We start from the raw sequence: 21,960 nt of genomic DNA on the forward strand, positions 1-21,960 counted from the left end.
AAAACAAAGAGGTCGTCTCTTTTACTGTATTTGTTATGATTTATTACAACTCAGAGAAAAAAAACACATTGCAAAGATGAATGTGCACCCTCTCTCTTATCGCTCGCTCGCTCTCTCTCTCTCTAACGCATACACACTCAGTGCCTCATTCCCCGATACATTGATTATCGGTGTTCCAACACTTTTAAAACAGCTTCTTGATTTATAATTCCTTGATACGCTTGTTATTATCCATAAAAAAAAGACACAACTCACAAATATAATTATCCACACACAAACACCTCTTGATTTGTTTTTGTAAACCATTCTGTGGATTTGTTTTCATAATTTTGGCCCTAACATGCTGTGTCTCCAAGGAGAAAGGATTCACTTGTAGAGATGTTGCTTCTCTACAGCAGCCTGGAGCACCCTTACATTTAGGAGTGCTTTCTAGTGTAAATAACACTTTGGGGAAACTGATTAATGAAAAATAACAATGCACTAATGATAATTGTAACAATAAACATAAAGTTCCAAGACTTTTGGGAAATAAGGTCCAGTAATTACAAAGCCACCAACAATTCCACAAGGCTGTTAAGAGTGTGTGCGTGTGTGTGGATCTGCTTGCATGGGTGTGTGAGAGAGAGTGTTTATTCTGTGTTTACTTGTGTATGTTCTTCATGTTTGTGTGTAATAGTATAATGTAATAGCATAATTCTTCTGGAATTGTTCCCTCCTCAGCACAAGTAAACTCGACCACCGTGCCCCTTGCAAACTGAGGGAGAGAAGGCAATAGATGCTAAGATACAACACAACTTCATTGTCAACAATTTCATTGTCTCATACAGATGTATAGGCCTACTGCATGTTCACACACACACACACACACACACACACACACACACACAAACATACACACACACACACACACACACACACAAACCTTGCCTGAGACCCTGGAGACATGTGTCATGTATAGCTTCCAACAGCAGGACCCACCTAGTAAACTGCTCCAGAAGGAGTTGTAAGTGGCACTCCCAGTAACGGCTCCCAGTTTGGCTGGGTTTCTCCTCACTGTGTGCACTGAGAAACCATTAGCACCTGTAACCTCCACGTCTACCACGTGGTAATCACTTAGCCTGGTAGAAGTAAAGAAAGAAAGAGAGGGAGGAGAGATGATAATAATAATATTAATAATAATAATACATTTTATTTATGGGCGCCTTTCAAGGCTCTCAAAGACACCTTACAAGACAGTGTAAAACCACATATCAAAGCATTAAAATCAACAAAGCAAACTTAGATATAACAACAAACAAAATACATGAGATCAAACCAAGTAAGCCGTTGTGAAAAGGTGTGTTTTAAGGCAGGATTTGAAAGTGGTGAGAGTGTCAATATTGCGTAAGTTGGGTGGCAGAGAGTTCCAGAGGCGGGGAGCAGAGCGGCTGAAGGCTCTAGACCCCATAGTAGTAAGACGGGCAGAAGGGATGACAAGTTGGTTGGCAGCAGAGGAGGATCTGAGACTACGGGAGGGAGTGTGAGTAAGAAGGAGTTCAGAGAGGTATGAGGGTGCTAGGTTATGGAGAGCCTTAAAGGTGAGAAGGAGAATCTTAAAGTGAATACGGAATTTGATGGGGAGCCGGTGAAGTTGTTGGAGAACTGGAGTGATATGGTGAATGGAGGGAGTTCTAGTGATGATGCGTGCAGCTGAGTTCTGGACCAGTTGGAGTTTATGGAGATATTTGTGTGGGAGACCGAAGAGGATGGCATTACAATAGTCTAAACGCGAAGTAACCAGGGCATGGACAAGAATGGTGGTGCTGGAGGGTGTAAGTGATGGACGGAGACGATTAATGTTGCGTAGGTAGAAATATGCAGACCGAGTGACATTGTTGATGTGAGATTCGAAGGATAATGTGCTGTCCAGGATGACACCCAGACTCTTAACCTGAGGGGAAGGGGAGACTATGGAGTTGTCAATGGTAAGTGAGAAGCTGTGAGGTTTAGCCAAGGTGGATTTAGTGCCAACGAGGAGAACCTCTGTTTTATCACTGTTTAATTTTAGGAAGTTGATTGAGAACCAGGATTTAATTACCAGCAAACAGTCAGAGAGGGAGGTGGGTGGGAGGGTGGAATTTGGCTTCGTGGATAGGGAGATGATGACTGTCGTGAGCAGATTTGGGTGAACATTTTATTTTTGACCTATCAAATATAAACTCCTCAAAAAAAGTTCGGAAACGTTATTTTGGTCGATTATTCCTCCCCTTTAATAATACCAATTGGTATTATATTTGATATTGTTGGAAAGCCTGATTAGTCACCTATACAACGAGGTACAACTTGTAAGGATCATGCATTGTGGAATGAGCAACACAGCTAAACGTGTGAGTAGCGGACCAAAAATATTTGCCCAAATCCCCTGCAATATTCTTCTGTTGGTATTTTATAAAAAATGGCCATGACTGCCTCAAATATTGGTAACTTCTTTTCCTTTTTGGCAGGCACGTAGAGGACCCCTGTCCACACCCTCACAACAATTTTGACATCAGAATTCCAGAAGGTTGAATTTTGTAACTTTGAGAGGCTGTAACTTTTTAATCATTTTGTCCTAGAGACACAAAAAGCTAGTAAGACTGAACAGATGCGTCCCAATAGATTTTCGGCTATTTAGAATTTTGTGAAAAACACTAAATAATCTTCTTCAAATATACCGTAAGTGTTATATACGGAGACAGGTTTATGACTGCCATAAAACCATAAAGTAGTCGGAGCACGGAGCTTCTGATAGTGCGTCTTTATTTCCACTCGGTACTTCAATACAAAGACAACAACCCCGTTTCCCAACATGCATTGCACTTCCAGCTACGGCAAACAGCACAGACCAAAATACATAACATCTCCTCCCCCCTTAGAACAGAGGCCCTCCCCCAACAATTACAACTGAACTTTAAACTTCAAATCTTAAGGCACAAGAACAACAATATACTGTATAGTTATATCGTTTCAAACAGTCTGTTTTCCAAACACAAACCTAACTACGAGATGAGGGTAGACTACCTCATCCCGTGACCATACCCATGGGAATTATTCTGTCCCAGTTGTTTGGGTGGTCTTAAACTTAGAGTCTATAAGTTCAGGCGTTCTGGAGGACGACGATCTCTTCCCGGGTAACGCTGCTCAACAGAATGTTCAGTCTTACTGTCTCTGTGAGGGGACTCTGGAACAACCGCAGGTGTAGGAACATCCATCATCGCCCCTTGTAATGGGAATTCAGGCACGGAAGTCTCCCCATCGGTTTCAGGTGCACCTGGAGGTGGTGACGGTGGGCGATGGGGTGCTCTGAACTCTGACTCGTCCGGGACATCCACCGAAGGTTGGTCTCTGGGCGATCCTGCCAGAAGTTGATCGACGTGTCTTTTCCACACTAGTCCGGCAGCAGTTTGGACAGTGTAGGAGACGGGACCAGACCGCTTGACGATGGTTGCAGGAACCCACTTGGGTCCAGTACTGTAATTTCTGGCCAGTACTGACTCATCTGGAGAGAAGGCTCTTTCTTTAGCCCGCAGCATCCTTTGTTGGATCTGCTTCTCCTGCTGATGCTGAACTACATCTTTCACTGTTGTCGGCTTTAAGAGGTCGAAGTTGGTTCGTAGATCTCTTTTGAACATCAGGGCAGCGGGTGAAACTTTAGTAGTGGCATGTGGCGTGTTGCGATAGTTTAACAGGAATCTATGCAATCTCTGATGTAGTGTTCCTTTGCCTTGAGATGTCTTTAGTGCTTTCTTCAAGGTCTGAACAAACCTTTCAGCCAAGCCGTTGGTCGCAGGATGGAACGGTGCCGATCGGATGTGTTGGATGCCATTTGCTTGTAGGAATGTAGTCATTTCTTGTGACACCAGTTGTGGTCCATTATCAGAAACCAGCTGAAGGGAAGACCCGAAACGGCTGAAGATCTCTCCAAGCTTTTCAATGGTTTTTGCAGTAGTGGTGGATTTCATAATGGCCACCTCCGGCCACTTGCTATGTGCGTCCACACACACCAGGAGCATTCGGCCCTCTACAGGCCCTGCAAAATCAATGTGTACTCGCTGCCAGGGTTCTTTGGGAAACTCCCAGGGATGCAGAGGAGCTAGTTGTGGGGTATTCCTAACTTCTTGGCATGAGGAACAGGTTTTGGCCGTATTCTCGATCTCCCTGTCGACTCCTGGCCACCAGAAGTAACTTCTTGCTATCTCTTTCATCCTAACTATCCCACTGTGACCTGCATGGAGCTGTTGCAGAATGAGCTTGCGTAATGACGGCGGAATAACCACCCTCCTCCCCCAAAGTAAACAACCCGCTTGCATCGACAGTTCGGCTCTCCTGGAGAGATATGGTTGAACACTGGGGTCGCCGCTGCCTGATCTACCCCTCATCACAACGTCCATCACCACTGACAAGACAGGGTCAGTGCGAGTGGCTCTCCTCACCTGAGCAGCTGAAACTGGTGCATCATCCACCTGGCTGAAGTAAAAGATGTCTGCAGCACGCGGCTCCGGCCTAGTGACAGGAAGTGGTAACCTAGAGAGTGCATCCGCGTTGCAGTGAAGGTCAGCCTTGCGATACTTGATATCATACGAGTGTGCTGACAACAGTAATGCCCACCGTTGCATGCGACTCGCTGCGAGTGAAGGTATCCCAGTGTGTGGCCCTAGGATGGTCGTGAGGGGTCGGTGGTCAGTCAGAAGTTCGAATCGCCTCCCATACAGGTACTGATGGAACTTGCGAACACCATAGACGATGCTCAATGCTTCCCGCTCTATCTGAGCATAGTTAGCCTCCGCTTTGTTCAATGTTCGTGATGCAAATGCTATAGGCCTCTCTCCTCCGCCTGGCATTAAGTGGGAAATGACGGCCCCCACCCCATATGGAGACGCATCGCAGGCCAACTGAATGGGAAGTGAGGGATCAAAGTGGGTCAGTGCCCCTGATGTCACTAACGTCTCTTTTGCTCTCTGAAAAGCCTCCTGGCAGGCGTCACTCCATTTCCATGTTTTGCCCTTACAAAGCAGGTCGTGCAACGGCTTGAGCATGGATGACAAGTTCGGTATGAAACGGCCATAATAATTTAGTAAGCCCAAGAACGAACGTAACTGGCTCACATTATCTGGAGGCGGGGCGTCCACGATGGCCCGAATCTTGGATGGGGCAGTGTGTAACCCTTTAGCATCAATCACATGTCCCAGATACTCAACAGATAGTTGAAAGAACTCACACTTGTCTTTGCGAACCCTGAGCCCGTAATCCTGCAGCCTCTGAAGAGCTGCATCCAAATTGCAAAGGTGTTCCTCATCCGTAGCTCCTGTGCACAGGATATCGTCCAGGTAGCACTGCACTCCAGGGAGACCATGTAGGATTTGATCCATGGCCCGTTGGAAATGCGCAGGAGCCGACGTGATTCCGAAAGGGAGCCGGCAATATCTGAAAAGCCCCTTCTGTGTGGTTACTGTGAGCAGTTCCTTAGAATCCTCATGTGCATCTGCAGGTAGGCTTGGTTAAGGTCTATCTTGCTAAACTTTTGTCCATTACTCAGGCCTGCAAACAAATCGTCAATGTGGGGAAGAGGATACTGTTCTGCTGACAGCACCGGGTTCAGTGTCACTTTGAAATCTCCACAGATGCGAATTTCTCCAGTCTTCTTGGGTACGGGTACTATGGGCGTGGCCCATTCGCTGATAGCTACTGGTTCCAAGACCCCGTTCTTAACCAGGGCATCCAATTCATCTTCTACTTTCGATCGGATAGCGTACGGCACCGACCTGGCCTTCATGAACTTTGGTGTTGCTTCAGGCTTAACGCTTAGTCTGACGGTGATGCCTTTCATGCTGCCTAATTCGTTCCGGAAGATCTCTTCATGTTTCTTCAAGATAGCAGCTAAGTTGGTGGTAGTTTGTGATACCATTTTCACTGTGTGCCAGTTCAGCTTCATTTTCTCTAGCCACACCCGTCCTAGGATGGCCGGGTAGTCACCTCTAACAATGTAGATGGGGAGTTTCTTTACTTTGTTGTTACTCTGGACCATGACATCTGTCATTCCTGCCATGGGTACAGGTTCTCCCAGATAGGTTTTGAACCTAGTGTCAGAAGGTCGCAGTGGTAGGTGTCTCAAGACTTGTTTGTAAACCCCATCTGAGATGATGGATGCTTTTGAGCCAGTGTCAATTTGCATACTCACTGGATGCCCCTCCAACATGGGCTTGACCCAATAACCCTCTGAGTCTCCATCGACTTTCATTATCCTCAGTGTATGCACCTCCATCACTTGCTCTCCCTCCGAAGAATCACTGGACACTGTCTCTTTTTGTCTCACGGTGTGAACTTGTGTTTTCTTCCTGTTTTTCCAAGGTTCCTGTCTGCCGGCAGACTTCGAGGTTTTCTCCATGGTTCTTCTGCCTTGACAGGCACGCTCTATGTGGCCCCTTTTTCCACAACTGCGACAGTCCATATCTTTACACCAGCAAGTCGTGGCTTGATGTCCCGTTCTGCCACAACGGAAACATGGCCCTTGTCCACTCTGCTTCTCTGTCTGGACGGCATGCACTCTGCCTGTTGAGTGTAGCTGTTGAGCCTCCTTTGAGGCCATCTCCATGGAGACACTGATGTTAATGGCTTTCTGTAATGTCAAGTCACTCTCAGTCAGCAGTTTCTTCTGTGCTGCTTCATTTCTTAGGCCACATACTAGTCTGTCTCTTAATGTGTCATTTAGCACTTGCCCAAATTCACAATGTTCAGACAATTTTCTCAGTGCTGCAACAAACATCGTAACAGATTCACCTTCCTCTTGATCACGTCGGTGAAATCTGAACCTTTCTGCGATTAGTAATGGTTTGGGTGAATAGTGTTGTGTCAGGACATCCACTATGTCTTGATAGGTCTTGGTCCCTGGCTTGTTAGGCTGTAGTAGGTCACGCAACAGATTAAAAGTCTTTGGACCCATTACTGACAGAAACGTGGCTACCCTTTTTTCATCAGGAATGTCATTAGCTGATAGGAAATAATCAAAACGCTCAGAGTATGCGCTCCATTGTTCCACATGTTCATCAAAAGGGCCAATATTTCCAATAACTCCAGCCATCTTCCTTGTAGGCTCCTGGTTATCAGTATTACCTTCTGACAATTCCTCTTCAGTTGACAGGTCCTCTTCAGCTGACAATTCCCCTCCAGCAGACATCCGTGTCAATCACAACCGACGCTGGGCACGACGTGCGGTGCAAACTAGCTGCATTAGCTTCACACTGCTAACAAGAACACAGCCACGTCCTAATTAACTCCACTCCACACCACACATACCGTTCGCGTGAGTTAAAACCACCTCGTCGCCAATTTGTTATATACGGAGACAGGTTTATGACTGCCATAAAACCATAAAGTAGTCGGAGCACGGAGCTTCTGATAGTGCGTCTTTATTTCCACTCGGTACTTCAATACAAAGACAACAACCCCGTTTCCCAACATGCATTGCACTTCCAGCTACGGCAAACAGCACAGACCAAAATACATAACAGTAAGTGTGATCAACATAACAGTTGGTACATAAGAAGTATGTAATGAAAAGTTCCCACATCAAAAAAATACCACGCTACATGCAAACTAATCAGCACCATCATTTACAAAATATGCAAATGAGGCTGTCGGACATATTTATGCAAATTAAGCTGAAACTTGGTGAGCCTCAAGACAGTAGTATGACACTTACTATGTGTACCAAATTCCAACATGATCAGATAAAAAAAACATGGCTGCCACATGCTTCTTTATATTCTGCATTTCCAGCCATTTCTAAATATAAAATATAGGCGTAAGCGGCAATTAAGGGCGCAAAGGTTAACCTCAAATTTGAAAAACCTCCAAATAAGAAGTACATCTCTGTTATGGCACTGTCAGAGCACGCTTCGTTGACTAACAATGACTGACGTAGCCCTATTTGACTGTTATCATGTATGGTACATATTCATTTGTATAATAGCTGTGTATTTGAGTATGAACTTGTCCTTCGCAAACTTTGCAGGGACTGGCATAAGCATACTGCGTATACATTTTCATGTCAATCGGACATGCGAAGACTTGCGAAGTGTTATTCTTTATATTTAAAATGGTTGGAAATGCTTGGTTGCAGCTTTCACTACAATTTTTTTTTACTTCCAAGTAGTACAATGCTACGCCCCCACCAACGATGCATACAATGAAACACTTGGTAAATGGACTACACTTATATAGCGCCTTTATCCAAAACGCTTTACAACAGCCTCTCATTCACCCATTCACACACACATTCACACACCAATGGCGGCAAGCTACCATGCAAGGCACCGGCCCGCTCACTGGGAGCAATTTGGGGTTCAGTGTTTTGCCCAAGGACACTTCAACATATGGCCAGCAGGGGCTTGAACCGCCAATCTGCCAACCTTGCGATCATTAGACGGCGGCTCTACCTCCTGCACCACAGCCTCACTTCTACAACCAACTATAATCACATACTCCAGGCCAAGAAAGGAAGGGACATCATGATTCTGATGGGAGACATTGATGCAAAGACAGGAGGAAACAATAATGGCTACAATCTGATAATGGGAAGACAAGGACTAGGAACCATGAGCGAAAATGGAGAAAGATTTGTAGCGACTGTAGATTTGTGCAGACAACAACTTGATCATGTTGGTAAAGAGCTTTGGAATAAGGCGCTATATAAGTCAGTCCATTTACCATTTAAAGAAGGATTTACCATTTACCATTTAAAGGAGTTAAGGTTAAATAACAATATTTTATTTCCAACGTCTATGCTTTAAAATGTTTACTCTATACAAAATGTGGTGGCAATACTTGCTGTAGGGATAAATAAGGGTAGGGCATCTGGCTGTAGAGGGGGATGCTACCACCACAGCAGTCTCAGGACAGGCACACCGTGAATCTATGAACACACACACACACACACACACACACACACACACACACACAGCAAACACATGGCAAGCACACGGCAAGCACACAGCAAGCGGTGATCTTAGGTGTTCTCCAGTGATTAATCAATTACACTTCACACACACCACATGCAGTGTAAGGAGACTAGAGATCCCAACAGCCGCAAACCTGATAAAGATAAACTGTAACCCCCCCCCAACAAGACAGAAATTAAGAAGGCCATTAAGGCCTTGAGAGGAGGCATGGCAAAGGGGCCGGACAAGATACCAGCTGAAGCCCTCAAGGCAGACATCGAAACCTCCACCAACATGCTTCACCATCTCATGAGAATCACCTGGGAGGAAGAAAATGTCCCGTCAGATTGGAGAGATGGCAACTTTGTGAATATTCCTGAGAAAGGGGACCTCAGGGAGTGTAAAAACTACAGAGGAATAACGCTGCTTTCAACACCAAGGAAGGTGCTCAACCGCATTCTACTGGAGAGGCTTAAGAAGGTGGTTGATGAGAAACTGAGGGAAAACCAGGCTGGCTTCAGAAATAGCAGATCCTGTGGAGACCAAATAGCCACCCTCAGGATTATCATCGACCAATTCATCAAATGGAACTCTCCTGTCTATGTGAATTTCATAGATTTTGAAATGGCTTTTGACACTGTGGATCGGGAGATGCTGTGGAAATTGATGACGCACTATGGCATCCCACCATAGTTCATCAGCATCATCAAGAGCACCTACCAAGGGATGGAATGCCAAGTTCTCCATGAAGGATGCATATCAGAGGCCTTTGAGGACCTGACTGGGGTGCGGCAGGGATGCTTGCTCTCACCCTTCCTCTTCCTCCTCTGCATAGACTGGACTATGAAACAGGTAACCAGCAACAGCCGAACTGACATACAGTGGAGCCTGACAGAACAGCTAGAAGATCTGGATTTGTATGATGATTTGGTACTACAAGCACACACCCACCAGCAGATGCAGGAAAAATCACACAGAGACAACAGCTGCTTCACTTGGGCTCAAAATCAACTCATCAAAAACCAAAGTAATGCGAATCAACAACAAGAACAAGACATCAATAATGATGGACCAAAACCAGCTAGAGGATGTAGTTCATTTCACATACCTCGGGAGTATAATTACTGTGGACGGAGGATCGGAGGAGGATGTCAAAGCCAGAATTGGAAAAGCAAGGACAGAATTAACATCTTAAACGAAATCTGGAAAACAAAAAACCTGTCACTCAAGACCAAACTAGAAATCTTCAACGCAAATGTCAAATCCTGGAAGACAACCACCAACATACCCAACAAACTACAAATATTTATTAACTGCTGCCTCCAACACCTCCAACACCTCCTCAGAAGCTACTGAACTAACACCGTCTCAAACGCCAAACTGTGGGAACTCACTAAACAAGAAACAATAGAAAACCATATCAGGAGGAGAAAATGAAACTGGATAGGTCACACATCAGAAGACCAAACAAATCAATCACAAAGCAGGCTCTAACACAACCCACAAGGCAGGAGGAAGAGAGGAAGACCTAGAACCACCTGGAGAAGATCCACAGAACAGGAGATGAAGGCAGAAGGGCTGTCATGGCAACAACTGGATCGGAGAGCATAAGAACGGGGATGATGGAGGGGCTTCATCGATGGCCTATGCTCCCTAGGGAATTTAAAGGCCTAAGTAAGTAAGTGTGGCAGCCATGTTTTTCATCCGATCATGTTGGAATTTGGTAGATCTGTGTTTTGAGTAGGGCTGGGCAAACGATCAACATTTTTTTTAGATAATCGTAACGAATTAACGATCAATTATCGATTAATCAATAAGCTTTTTTTGTATATATATATATATATATATATATATTTTTTTTTAAATCAAAAAGAAAATCGGGAAAAAAAAATAGGGCAGAAATAACAAGCATGTTTTCCTTGGGGAAAAAACTTTATTTGTGTTGCTATTGCACACATTCATTCATTCACATCCAAACTAGACACTACAGTCAGATAACAATCCTCTTAAACAAGGCAGTGAGTAGCCTAAATTGTTTAACTTAAAAACACATTTTACATTATAAATAAAAATATAGAAAATAAGTAACTCACCATAGGAGCAGTAAAAAAAATGTGTTACTCACAAATAGGAGGATGACTGAAAACGTTAGTGTCCTTAAGAGCGTCCAGCTTAACTTACATTTAAACTCCAGCGAGAGACTGTAGGCGGCAGGCCTACTGGTTCTTGTTCAGAAAGATGATCATGTTAACATGTTCAGGGGTGAGAGACGAACGCAATCTGGTGACACGTGGACAAACTAATTTCCATTATTATTATTCTAAAAAAATAAAAAATAAAAAATAATTAAAAAATATTAATGATTATCGATCAAAATATTTTGTGATCGACCAAGACCTTATCGATCAATTAATCGATCATCGATCATTGATGCCCACCCCTAGTTTTGAGGCTCACCAAATTTCACATTAATTAATATAAATAAATATGTCCGAAATAGCCTTGTGAGGGTGTGGCCTGGGGTCTTCTACATGTCTGCCAAAAAGCAAAAAAAAAGACACCAGAGTTATGGCCAGTTGTTATGAATATGGCAGAAGGCTTTTTCATATTTAAAATGGTAAATGGACTGACTTATATAGCGCCTTATTTCAAAGCGCTTTACAACGGCCCCATTCACACACCAATGGCGGCAAGCTACCATGCAAGGCGCCGGCCTGCTCATTGGGAGCAATTTGGGGTTCAGTGTTTTGCCCAAGGACATCTCGACATGTGGCTAGACGGGCTTCAAACCACCGATCTGCCAACCTTGCGATCATTAGACGCCGGCTCTACCTCCTGCGCCACAGCCGGCCCAAAAATGGCTGTAAATGCATATATAATATTGAGTGGCATGTGGCAGCCATGTTTTTCCTGTCTTATTTAAGGCAATTGTGAGAGGAAGAAAGACTCACGCTGTGTCTGACACTATCTCTCCCCGGACTCCAGCGAAGCCCAGCGTTTCCGCAGCGATAGCAGCTGCTGCCATGGTGTTAACATTGTTAGGGGCGACAGGACAGAGCTCTGCCACTGAGCCACTGAATAAGACTCGCCTCCCCTCACTCTCCGTCCAATCAGAGAGCACGTCTCCCGTCAGCCGGAAACAAGATGGGTGCTTGGACATCCGGATGAACAGAGCCTGAGAGAGGGTAAAAGAGGTGTGGATGTAAGGATTGGTAACCTCTTCTCACAGCAGCTATATCTCCAATGCAACGCCTGTTGTGCAACAACAAAATATCCATTGCCTCTAACCCGAAAAACCCTGCGGACAAAATTCTGTTGAGCCAGAGGACACCACCACCCCCATACAGTTGTTTTTCATTTTTGTCCAAGAGTTGTTTACAAAGCTTGGAGTCAGTAACCCTGGAGGTATGCTGGCTTGTTTGAAGATTCCCATCTCAACTTTACTTTACTCAAACTAAGTGTAATGCATCATGATGATGTCGTTATGCATCATAAGGCATCATAAGCTTGTATGACCCTGAGTGTACGTTCTTAGTAGGCCATATTCTGAAAGTTATCCTGCATTATCAGCTGTTTTGAGAGAAAGATGTACTGTATAATAATAGTACCGGTATACATAATGTACCACCACAGTAGGTTGGGTAGTTCCATAGACACGGGAGTGCAACATGATCGCTGTGGGCCAAAAAGGCTGATGGGTGAATTGTCGTCCATTTGGCATGTTCTGAATCTCTTTCAGTAATTCATGGCTACATCACTGAGTCTACTTTGAATGGCCCACCCCAGCCAGTTATGACTTCAGTCCTTCACGGGGCAATTTGGGAAAGTAATACCAGATGTCGTAGCTAGGGCTGCCACAAACGATTATTTTCATAGTCGACTAGTCACCGATTATTTTTACGATTAGTCGACTAATCGGATCATAAATTACAGCTTATCGCACAATTACTCAATCGCTCTTATTTAGCTATCATCTTCTAAATCAGCTTCTAAATTTAGCTTGAAGTTGTTAGTTGTTGTTGTAGGCATGTGCTAACTAAAAATAAAGACAATTAAAATGATTGTTCACTCAAAAATAGATATTTTAATGAACTTTGCAGATTTATTTCTGGCATCACTTGCATGTAATGTAATGTAAAGAGTAGTAGAGGGTGCAAACTGCTGAGTAAAATGAGGTAGGCTAGGCACTAGGCAACCAAAAGAATACAAAAACAAAAATAAATACTTGTACAGAGTACAAAAGTTTTGCTTTGCTTCACTCATCTCATAGTAGAACGCGCCTTCTTAGCACTGTAACGTTAAGACAAAATTTTTAGCTATTTGATAAGTATCGCTTTGATGACAACGTAAAATAATGTAAGAAGGCTTTTAACGTAACGATATCGTTAGCCAATAACAAGCTAACTAGCTTACCGAGACGAGCCATCGTCTTCCTCGTCATCTGCCACAACGTGCTTCCTTTTTAGATGCTCGCGCATCATAGACGTGCTGCCATGATAAGCGAGTTCAGCTTTGCAAATTTTACATTTTACATTCTTTTTTTCAACGTTGTGGTTGAAATGCTCCCACACTTTAGAGGTACGAGGACAGGAAGACATTTCTCTGTTTGTTTTTCCGGGGAAGTCACGTGTGCCCCGGATGACCGACACTGCGCATGTACATCAAAGACACTGGGAGACGCTAGCCAGTGGCAGCTTCAGGGAAGAAAAACGAATGCTTATCGAATGAAATGAATGGTCTTTATTGTCATTGATATAGTACAGGTACCAAACAACGAAATTTGGGAGGGGGGGCTCCCCTGGTGCTAGGCAAAAAAAAAAAAAAAAAAAAAAAAAACGCTTATTTCAGCTCCCAAAAAACGTGCGACTACGGCGATTACCAAATATGTCGGCGACGATTTTGGTAGTCGACGTCGTCGTGACTAGTCGACTAATCGTGGCAGCCTTAGTCGTAGCTAGGAACAATTCTTAATAAAACTTCTTGAAAGGTTGTTTGACTGAAAAGCTGGTGCATGGTGTCCAGAGGGTTATATTTGACTCTGGGCACTAACTTTACAAGCTAGCCATGTCACACTTCGGAGCTTACTATGGCATGTGGTAAACCGTTTTAGGAGGAGCTACGGAAATCTATTGTATCACCCAAAACACACACACTTTGACCTAAATGGTAATTTTCTGGCGTTAATCATTGTGCGATAACATTGTGCAGCCCCAGGATATAAGCAGTCATTTTGGGTCACCTAGTGTACTGCTGCTGTATTACTGTGCTCTTTTGTCCAGGACTTTAATGTTGTAAGTACATATATAGTACATATATATAACAATATATGGGCTGTCAGAAATAGTGATGAAGAAATACATCCTGCCTTCCACCCCACACCTTCAACGCTCCACTGTCGTTCAGCCTCTGGATGTCTTGGCCTCCCCACAATGCACCACTGGGGACATAGAGTGTCCTCCCATGATCCTCTGCAGCCTGACGCAGCTGTTGGTTCAGGTGTTGGTCTGAGAGGGCAGAAGGAGAACCCACCTGCAGAAGGAGGAGGGGGGGCACAGTGCTGGACCATACCATTCTACTTACCATGACACTTTGTGCTAAATGGTCTAAGTACCAAAGACAGGTGTTGTGGTCTGCTAAAGACAGGTGTTGTGGTCTGCTAAAGACAGGTGTTGCGGTCTGCTAAAGACAGGTGTTGTGGTCTGCTAAAGACAGGTGTTGTGGTCTGCTAAAGACAGGTGTTGTGGTCTGCTAAAGACAGGTGTTGTGGTCTGCTAAAGACAGGTGTTGTAGTCTGCTAAAGACAGGTGTTGTGGTCTGCTAAAGACAGCATTCGGGGGAGTTTAATAGAGGGGATTAATAACGGGGGTGTTATTACCAGAGGATGAAAATGGGTCTTACCAGGAAATGAACCTTGGAGAGGAACTGCACCCCAAAGTCTTTTACTATTTGAGGATGACACACCTCCACAATCACATCAGCACCCCTGCAGCACACACACACACACACACACACACACACACACACACACACACACACACACACACAAACACACACAAACACAGACACACAAACAGAAACACAAACATGCATGCACATCCACTCATAAACAAACGTTCTAGTGTTTCTAATCAGAACCAAAAGGGTGCTTGTGGGGGAATCCTTTTTATAAGATTCTACATGTAAAAGAACCCCTCAAAAAGGGTTCTCTTAAAGGGACAAGCTTTCCTTGAAAAATTTGCAGTCAGTGAGGCTGGCCTGATTTAATTGATATCAATAAATGACAATTTATCTACAGAATATCTGTCTCAGAACAGACATTTTGGGTAACTTATTTGCTGTGTTTTTTTGTTTAGTGACCATTTCGGGCCATGATATAGCCTTTTGGGTGCTGTGAGTTTGAGTGTGTGTGTGTGTATGTTTGTTTTGCATGTAGCCATCGATTGGAAAACGTGTTTGGAATAACAGCCTCTGATTTATTTGTCCTGTACATTTTCAACATGGCATTCACAATTATTCAGAGCTGAACTTTAGTGCAAAAACAATAATGCAAACATTAATATGAGCAATGTCATCATCAACGATGGACTGCCATAAAAGCAAGTAAGCGGTGTGTGTGTGGTACAGTATGTGTGGGTTTTTATATAACGTGTGTGGGGTATATGTGGGTTTATATGTGTGTGTGTGCCTATGGGCTGTGGCTTTCTACCTGTCATACTGATATGCTGGGATGGAATGTGGTTCTAGTTTGTGTGTGTGTGTGTGTGCGTGTGTGCGTGTGTGTGTGTGTGTTTGCATGCTATAGATGTACATATCATGTACTATGTGGCTTTCTACCTGTCATACTGATATGCTGGGATGGAATATGGTTGTGTGTGTGTGCGTGTGCGTGTGTGTGCGTGTGTGCGTGCGTGCCCGTGTGTGTGCGTGTGAGTGTTTGCATGCTATAGATGTACATATCATGCTATAGATGTACATATCAAGCTATAGATGTGCATATCATATCATGGACTATGTGGCTCTCTACCTGTCTGCAAAGCGTGTGAGGTCGTGTAGAATCAGCTCCTCAGACACCAAGCCTCTGAGTCTGTCTGGGTTTCTGTTCCACACGAAGACCAAACTCAAGCCGACCCTGGCCCCCTCTCTCTGGATCTGCTCCACCAGGTACTGCCCTACACACAGGCAGGAGGCAACACAAAGTGCAACTTGCAACAAGGGCGACGGTGAAATCTAGAGGAAACGTTTTTTTGTCATTGCTTTGTGTAGGCAGCCTATTTAAATCAACACAGATAAAAGGGGGACAGAGAGGGAGACATGGACGACTGACCTAGATGTCCGTATCCCACAATTCCAACCCTCATCGTTGCTAACGTGGTCTCTGCTGAGAAAGACAAAAGACAACATTAGGAGAAGTTGTCTACCTACGAGTAGCCCCCCCCCGCCCCCGCCTCTCATTCCACAGTCCCGCCATTGTTTAACGTCCACATTTTTTCTCTCATCTCCTTTTGTACCCAAGCCCTATCTCTTCTGGTGGTCCGGGATCAGATCTAACATCCACACACCTCATTACCCTCCGTTTCACAACATTTACAGCTTTACTCACCGGTCAACCCTCTCTCACCACCCTCTCTTTCTCTCCAATCTTTGCCTATGTCCACTACACACTGGCTGACCCCCTACTCAACGGATTGTGGGATAGCAGGGGTCAAAGTTTGACTTGTGAAAAGATCTGTTAATTATTAGTTCCTGTTTCACTGGAATGTGTCTGAACCCCCGCTTTTCAAGGATCTTAAATAGATCCAAATGAACATGATTTCCACATAGCATTGCTTTGGGATATTTAGTTTGCCTCCTGGGATACATAATTATCATATTTCGTGTTTACAGTATCACGATAGGCCACTATTCCTTTACATGTACAAACCATTTTCTTGCCCATGGAATCACAGCACTAAGGTGGTATTTAACATCCTAGTTCATAAATTCAAAACTAAAATATAGCCGCAGTAGCAAAAGTAGCAAGTAAGGAGGCATGGGTTAAGACTACAGACTTAAACTAGCCTTATTGGCTAACTCCGGCATATTGCATTTGTGTCTCATATGTATTTTAATATGCACTGTCCCTGTGAAATAAACAATAAACTAAACTAAACTAAACTAAATACACATCTCTGTTATAGCACTGTCTCAGAGCACAATACATTTTAGATTGATTAGACTAACAATGACTGACAGCCCTATTTGCATATGTCATAATTTATGGTAGGCCTACATTGTATTTTTAGAAGTATGAACATGTCCTCCGCAAACTTTGCAGGGACTGGTACTGGTACTAGCATAGGCCTAGTATGTAACCATTTTCGTGTCAATCGGACATGCGGTTCATGAGAAGAAGATTTTTAAGTGTTATTTCTTTATATTTGAAAATGACTGGAAAGGCAGAATATTGAGTGGCATGTTGCAGCCATGTTTTTCATCCGATCATGTTGAATTTGGTAAACATCTGTCATACTAATTTCTTGTAATATTCATATACTGTATATACACATGCAGTGTTGCTCCTCTCAGACAATAACAAAGTGGATTCCCACAATGCAGATCTGCACCTGTCTCAAATAATATGAAACTATCTTAAATCAAGGCAATGCTATGCTTTGCTTTGTTTTTTGTCTGACAAGATATTTCTTCTTATCAGCCAGTTTTTATCTTAGAGCATTTCACTTGTCAAGCTGACACGCCACATAGAGATTGCCGGTAGTTTAGCAGAGCCCAGCCTAGTAGTTGTGGCGAATGCAGATAAACCAGAGCTTAACGTTCCTCCAGTATCCTTTAAGTCTCCTGTTTGCTTAACGTATGTCTCATGGTGTGTTATTACACCTTTCACCTTACATACCCAGAGTGCATTGTGTTATTACACCTTTCACCTTACATACCCAGAGTGCATTGTGTTATTACACCTTTCACCTTACATACCCAGAGTGCATTGTGTTATTACACCTTTCACCTTACATACCCAGAGTGCATTGTGTTATTACACCTTTCACCTTACATACCCAGAGTGCATTGTGTTATTACACCTTTCACCTTACATACCCAGAGTGCATTGTGTTATTACACCTTTCACCTTACATACCCAGAGTGCATTGTGTTATTACACCTTTCACCTTACATACCCAGAGTGCATTGTGTTATTACACCTTTCACCTTACATACCCAGAGTGCATTGCGACACTCCTCTCTGTGCTGCAGACGTCCTCTCGGACGCCAACCTTGACCGGGACATGACTTCTTCATATCATTTCTTTTAATTTAATCCATTTTAAATGGAGCCTATAACACAACAACATGTGGAAAAAGTGAAGGGATCTGTATACTTTCTGAAGGCACTGTAAGATGAGTGCTTTCAGAATTTGCACGAGTTCCTGGACACACATGAGTTGTGGTTGAATGTCACACTGTGAGTGGAGCTTTGGGTTGGCTTTTTCCCGCCTGGACGATAATATACTATAACTTTTTTTATAATGGGCTGTGCTTCCACTGAAAATGCTAGATGTTGTAGGAATGGATGGTGATATTAGTGTTTGTTTGTGTGTGTGTCCTAACATACACCTATGCGTCTGTGTATGGGTGCGTGTGTGCACGTGTGTGTGTGTGTGTGTGTGTGTGTGTGCATGTGTGTGTGTGCAGAGGGAAGGGGGGCAGCTACATTACTTAAAATGGCATTTCATTTTTCTTATCCTACCAATATACACACACACACGGAAACATTTAATGCGAAGATCTTTTTTTTTTTAAATTATTATTATGCATAAAGATGCCAGGAAAATGTATCTGGGAAAAAGACAAAGAGTAGACAATTAGTCGTATTTATGGAATTTTGTTTGTCCATTCTCAACGTTTCCTGACTGAAGTCTTACCTGGATGTCTCCAGCTGTTGACTCACGATGGTCTTCAGGACCTTAGCTAAGACCCTTTTCCAGCCAGCAAGACTAACATCTGAGAGAGAGAGAGAGAGAGAGAGAGAGAGAGAGAGAGAGAGAGAGAGAGAGAGAGAGAGAGAGAGAGAGAGAGAGAGAGAGAGACAGAGAGAGAGAGATGGAGGAAAATATTGATGGTTCTGTAAAGGTTTCGGGCACAGAGGGAGGTCGACACAGAGAGATAGTTTGGGCGTTGCCCGTTTATTGTCTCTTGACAGCTGCACAGCATCCCTACTTGCGTGCTGCCGTATTCTCAACAACTGAAAAGTCACGTTTACACGTTTTTAAATAATATCTCCTTGTCTCTATCACTCTCCCTTTCGGGACTCGCTCGGCCGTCTGGTATGGTTTCTCCCTGTCTCAGCAGGATCTCCCCCACTGCCCCGGGGAACAAACACACACAGGTTAAAAAGACCAGCTGGATGATGAGTCTGATTGCCGACACCTGTTCGCAATCAGCATCGTCATCCACACTCCACCACAGTCTGGCTCCACCTTCAGGCCAGAACGCGCCATGCTCCCCACAGGTTCATATTCATCCTAGTCAATCATCTTGTCTACCAATTCATGAATGAGATCAAACTGCTATCAACCAACCACAGCCCTCTCCTACCTTGGCTATCAACCAACCACAGCCCTCTCCTACCTTGGCTATCAACCAACCATAGCCCTCTCCTACCTTGGCTCTGTGCTGGCTTGTTGAACCAATCCCTGCTCCGCTGGCCAGTCTGGAGACCAACTTTCTTTTCCTCTTTCCCTTGTTTCTCTCTCTTCTTTTCGTTTTGCTTTCTTGAATATCTGTCAATTTTTGGTCATACTTATCTATCTCCCTATGGTATCTTTTTGTTTCCTCATCCTCCTCTTTCCCGTGATCCATTTGCTGTATTTCTACACTCACACTATCCTCACTGTCTGTGCATTCCTCCGGATTATTCTTGTCTTTCCTTTCCTCAGCGTTGTTTCTCTCAACATTTCTTTTGAATCTTGTTCTTTCTCCTCTCTCACCATAGTCAGTCTGTGACCACTCCTTATCACACACCTCCTCCTCCTCCTTAGCTATGTTTTTCTCCTCTTTCTCTACCTCCTTCTCTTTTCCCTCCTCCAATTTTCTTTCTCTCCTCTCACACTTTCTTTCCACACCTCTCACGATCCTTTCCTCCCATGTTTTGTAACCAGTGGGGTTAATTGGTAAATCACGCCCACTTGGCATATTCTCTATAAATAGCTTACCTGTGACAAGTGCCTGTGTCTTGCTCCCCTCCTCCTCCGTTACCAGCTGTGGCCACCCCTACTGATTACGCACGGCTACACTCTGACTTCAGGTATGCAGCGTCTCCCTTAGTTTCCCAGTCGGTAGTGCGCACATGGTTTAGTAGGCTAATGTTTGTTTGGTATATGGTCATGTAGTGGTCCCTATGTAGCCTATAACTCGTGATACTCATCCATGCATTTCAGATGATATCCCCGCTATTGACCTGTCTACTCCTGTGAGGAGCCCGTCATCCATCCCCCACCACAGTCTGGCTCCCTCTGCAGGCCAGAACGCGCCATGCTCCCCACACACCCCCACCACCAGATCGAGGCCGGGGACACAACCAGCCGATAGCCTACTCCCCCCCACCCCTGCACGGGAGAGGAAGTCGGCCACGACCATCTGCGCCCCCGGTCTATGGACCACTGTAAAATGGAACGATTGCAACCCGAGGTACCACTGAGTGATCCTCGCGTTGGTATCCTTCATGCGGTGGAGCCACTGTAGGGGAGCATGGTCGGAGTAGAGGGCGAACGAGCGCTCCAGCAGGTAGTACCGGAGGGCGCCGACCGCCCACCGAATGGCCAGACACTCCTTCTCCACCGTGATAATGGTATCAGCCAGTATCCCTTCGTGCAATCCAATGTGGTGTAATATTTTGCCGTGCCAAGCCGGTCCAGGAGCTCGTTGTAAGTGTTCGTGACATAAAGTTAGTGCCTTGGAAGTAATCACCTGGTCAAAGGCGCAGCGTAGAGTGGCGTCACGAGACTGCTCGAGGGGGAACTCGGCCACCAGAGCATTGCGCACGTGAGCTATACTCGTGAATATCCTGTACCTGCCCTCCCGCTCCGACAGCTTACGGCTCAGGTACAGCACCGGAGGGTTGGCCCCCTCCACCTGCTGGGTCAGCACCGACCCCAGCCCTCTATCCGACGCGTCTGTCTGCAGAGAAAAAGGAATATTAAAGTTAGGAGCAACTGTCTCTCCACAGAGGGCGTTCTTAATCCCATCGAACGCCACTTGGCACAGCTCGGTCCATTGGACCGGATCTGGGGCCCGCTTCTGGGTGAGGTCGGTAAGGGGGCTGGTCCCAGGAACCGCCTCACGTCCTTCCGGGTCCTGGGCCGCGATTGCGGCAGTTTTAGGTGCACCTGCGGCCGCACCTCCCCGCCTCCCAGGATGTACCCCAGTTAACGGATCTCCCCCCGCGCGATCATGCACTTCGCCGGGTTAGCCGTCAGCCCCGCCTGCCTCAGCGACTGTAGTACCGCGGCCACTCTCTGCATATGCTGCGGCCAGGTGTCCGCATAGATGACAATGCCATCTAAGTACAGCGCAGCATACGCAGAGTGCGGCCGCAGAATATGGTCCATCAGCCGCTGAAACGTGGCCAGGACCCCAAACAACCCGAACGGAAGCGCGGTGAACTGGAATAAACCCTGCGGGGTAGAGAATGCAGTTTTTTCGCGGGATACCGGCGATAATGATATCTGCCAGTATCCCTTCGTGCAATCCAATGTGGTGTAATATTTAGCCGTGCCAAGCCGGTCCAGGAGCTTGTCGATCCGGGGCATAGGGTAGGCATCGAACTTTGAAACAGAATACACCCGTCTATAGTCCACACAGAAACGTACAGTCCCATCGCGCTTTGCCACCAGCACGATGGGGCTGCACCAGTCGCTGTGCGACTCCTCGACCACGCCCAGTTTTAGCATAGAATCTAATTCCCGGCTCACTACGTCTCGTTTGTGAGCCGGCAGCCTGTATGGCCGCGTACGTA

At 45.0% G+C, this 21,960-nt stretch overlaps 1 protein-coding gene across 2 annotated transcripts; it reads right to left on the minus strand.

Annotated features, from left to right (window-relative positions):
- Positions 1 to 25: 25 nt before the first annotated feature.
- On the minus strand, positions 26 to 16,636 carry aspdh (aspartate dehydrogenase domain containing). Of its 2 annotated transcripts, none has more exons than XM_080524318.1 (8): positions 16,555 to 16,636; positions 16,279 to 16,332; positions 15,979 to 16,123; positions 14,853 to 14,937; positions 14,334 to 14,483; positions 11,906 to 12,129; positions 979 to 1,118; positions 26 to 754 (listed from the first exon to the last, which is right to left on the minus strand). In XM_080524318.1, exons 2-8 carry the CDS (start codon positions 16,310 to 16,312, stop codon positions 717 to 719), a joined length of 816 nt encoding a protein of 271 aa, XP_080380444.1. In that variant the 5' UTR covers positions 16,313 to 16,332; positions 16,555 to 16,636; the 3' UTR covers positions 26 to 716. The 2 variants fall into 2 exon arrangements, with proteins under 2 accessions (XP_080380444.1, XP_080380445.1); XM_080524319.1 differs by having other exon boundaries at positions 16,279 to 16,329; positions 16,555 to 16,622.
- Positions 16,637 to 21,960: the final 5,324 nt, after the last annotated feature.

The sequence above is a fragment of the Nansenia antarctica genome (genome assembly GCF_963989245.1).
Source record: "Nansenia antarctica genome assembly, chromosome: 2".
Taxonomy (NCBI): Eukaryota; Metazoa; Chordata; class Actinopteri; order Argentiniformes; family Microstomatidae; genus Nansenia; species Nansenia antarctica.

What these genes read in the sequence shown, in the direction of transcription:
- aspdh (XM_080524318.1), bottom strand. Translation starts at nt 16,312, where the DNA reads ATGAGGGTTGGAATTGTGGGATACGGACATCTAG. An exon ending in TGTGGGATACGGACATCTAG is followed by an intron (nt 16,124 to 16,278) that starts GTCAGTCGTCCA and finishes GCCTGTGTGTAG; the next exon opens with GGCAGTACCTGGTGGAGCAG. An exon ending in CTCACACGCTTTGCAGACAG is followed by an intron (nt 14,938 to 15,978) that starts GTAGAGAGCCAC and finishes TGTGTGCTGCAG; the next exon opens with GGGTGCTGATGTGATTGTGG.